At 51.2% G+C, this 949-nt stretch overlaps 1 protein-coding gene across 1 annotated transcript in view; it reads left to right on the plus strand.

Annotated features, from left to right (window-relative positions):
- LOC112251583 (leucine-rich repeat-containing protein 52-like) overlaps window positions 1–702 on the plus strand; it is a 35,560-nt gene extending 34,858 nt beyond the window's left edge. Inside the window, exon 3 of the mRNA XM_042322204.1 lies at window positions 86–702. Within this exon, the coding sequence (XP_042178138.1) occupies window positions 86–414 (329 nt within the window). The 3' untranslated portion in view covers window positions 415–702. The remainder of the gene's footprint in view (window positions 1–85) is intronic.
- The last annotated feature ends 247 nt before the right edge of the window (window positions 703–949 follow it).

Raw genomic sequence — 949 nt, forward strand, 5'->3', positions numbered from 1 at the left:
GAGGGTCAGACAGCTAAATCTCTCTTTACTCTTCTTCTCTTGAGATGGCTAACTCTTTCTTTCTTCTCTCTCTCCCTCTCTGTAGACGAGGGCCAGACAGTGTGCCAGGGGCCTGCAGAGCTGTCTGGGCAACGGCTGGCTGAAGTGGGCATGCAGCTGAGGGCAGACTGCCACCAGGGCCTGGGCTACTGGGACTACCTGTTCTTCATCGCTATCGGCTTCGTCATCTTCAGCGCCGGCACCGTGTCGGCATGGGTGATGGGTGTCCTCATGGTGCTGTACGAGAGATACAACAAGAGAAAGGGGGAAGACATGGACAGTGATGACGAGGAGGAGAGACATATGGGGGGAGGGATGATGGGGGGAGGGAATCAGGGGAATGGGGATGTGAATAAGCCTTGCATGCAAGTGTGATTGAGTTATGAGGAGGAGGGGGAGAGGAAGAGGGGATGGGACTCTGAGCAGCCGGAAGAGAAGAGGCGAAAAAGGCAGAAGAGGAAGAAGAGAGGATACGAAGAGCTATGGAGTGAGATGGAAGGACACTGAAGAAAAGAAGAGGAATGGAGTCATTTGAATAAAGGACACTGGGACCTTGTACTCTGTAGAAAGACAGTCCTGTCTTTCAGGACAGACATATTTTACCCCGTGTGTGTGTGTGTGTGTGTGTGTGTGTGTGTGTGTGTGTGTGTGTGTGTGTGTGTGTGTGTGTGTGTGTGTGTGTGTGTGTGTGTGTGTGTGTGTGAGTGTGTGCGAGTGTGTGCGAGTGTGTGCGAGTGTGTGTGAGAGAGAGCAATAAGGGGAAATAGGCCTTCCACTTCAGGACTACAGAGTGACTTCTGAACTATTAAGAGCAATAAGCCCCCCACTGTTACATCACACACACACACACACACTCATCACAGATGCTAAGAGCTGGTTTCTCTGGTAAATCAAAAAGACCCTGGAATAG

The sequence above is a fragment of the Oncorhynchus tshawytscha genome, linkage group LG05, assembly GCF_018296145.1.
Source record: "Oncorhynchus tshawytscha isolate Ot180627B linkage group LG05, Otsh_v2.0, whole genome shotgun sequence".
Lineage (NCBI taxonomy): Eukaryota > Metazoa > Chordata > Actinopteri > Salmoniformes > Salmonidae > Oncorhynchus > Oncorhynchus tshawytscha.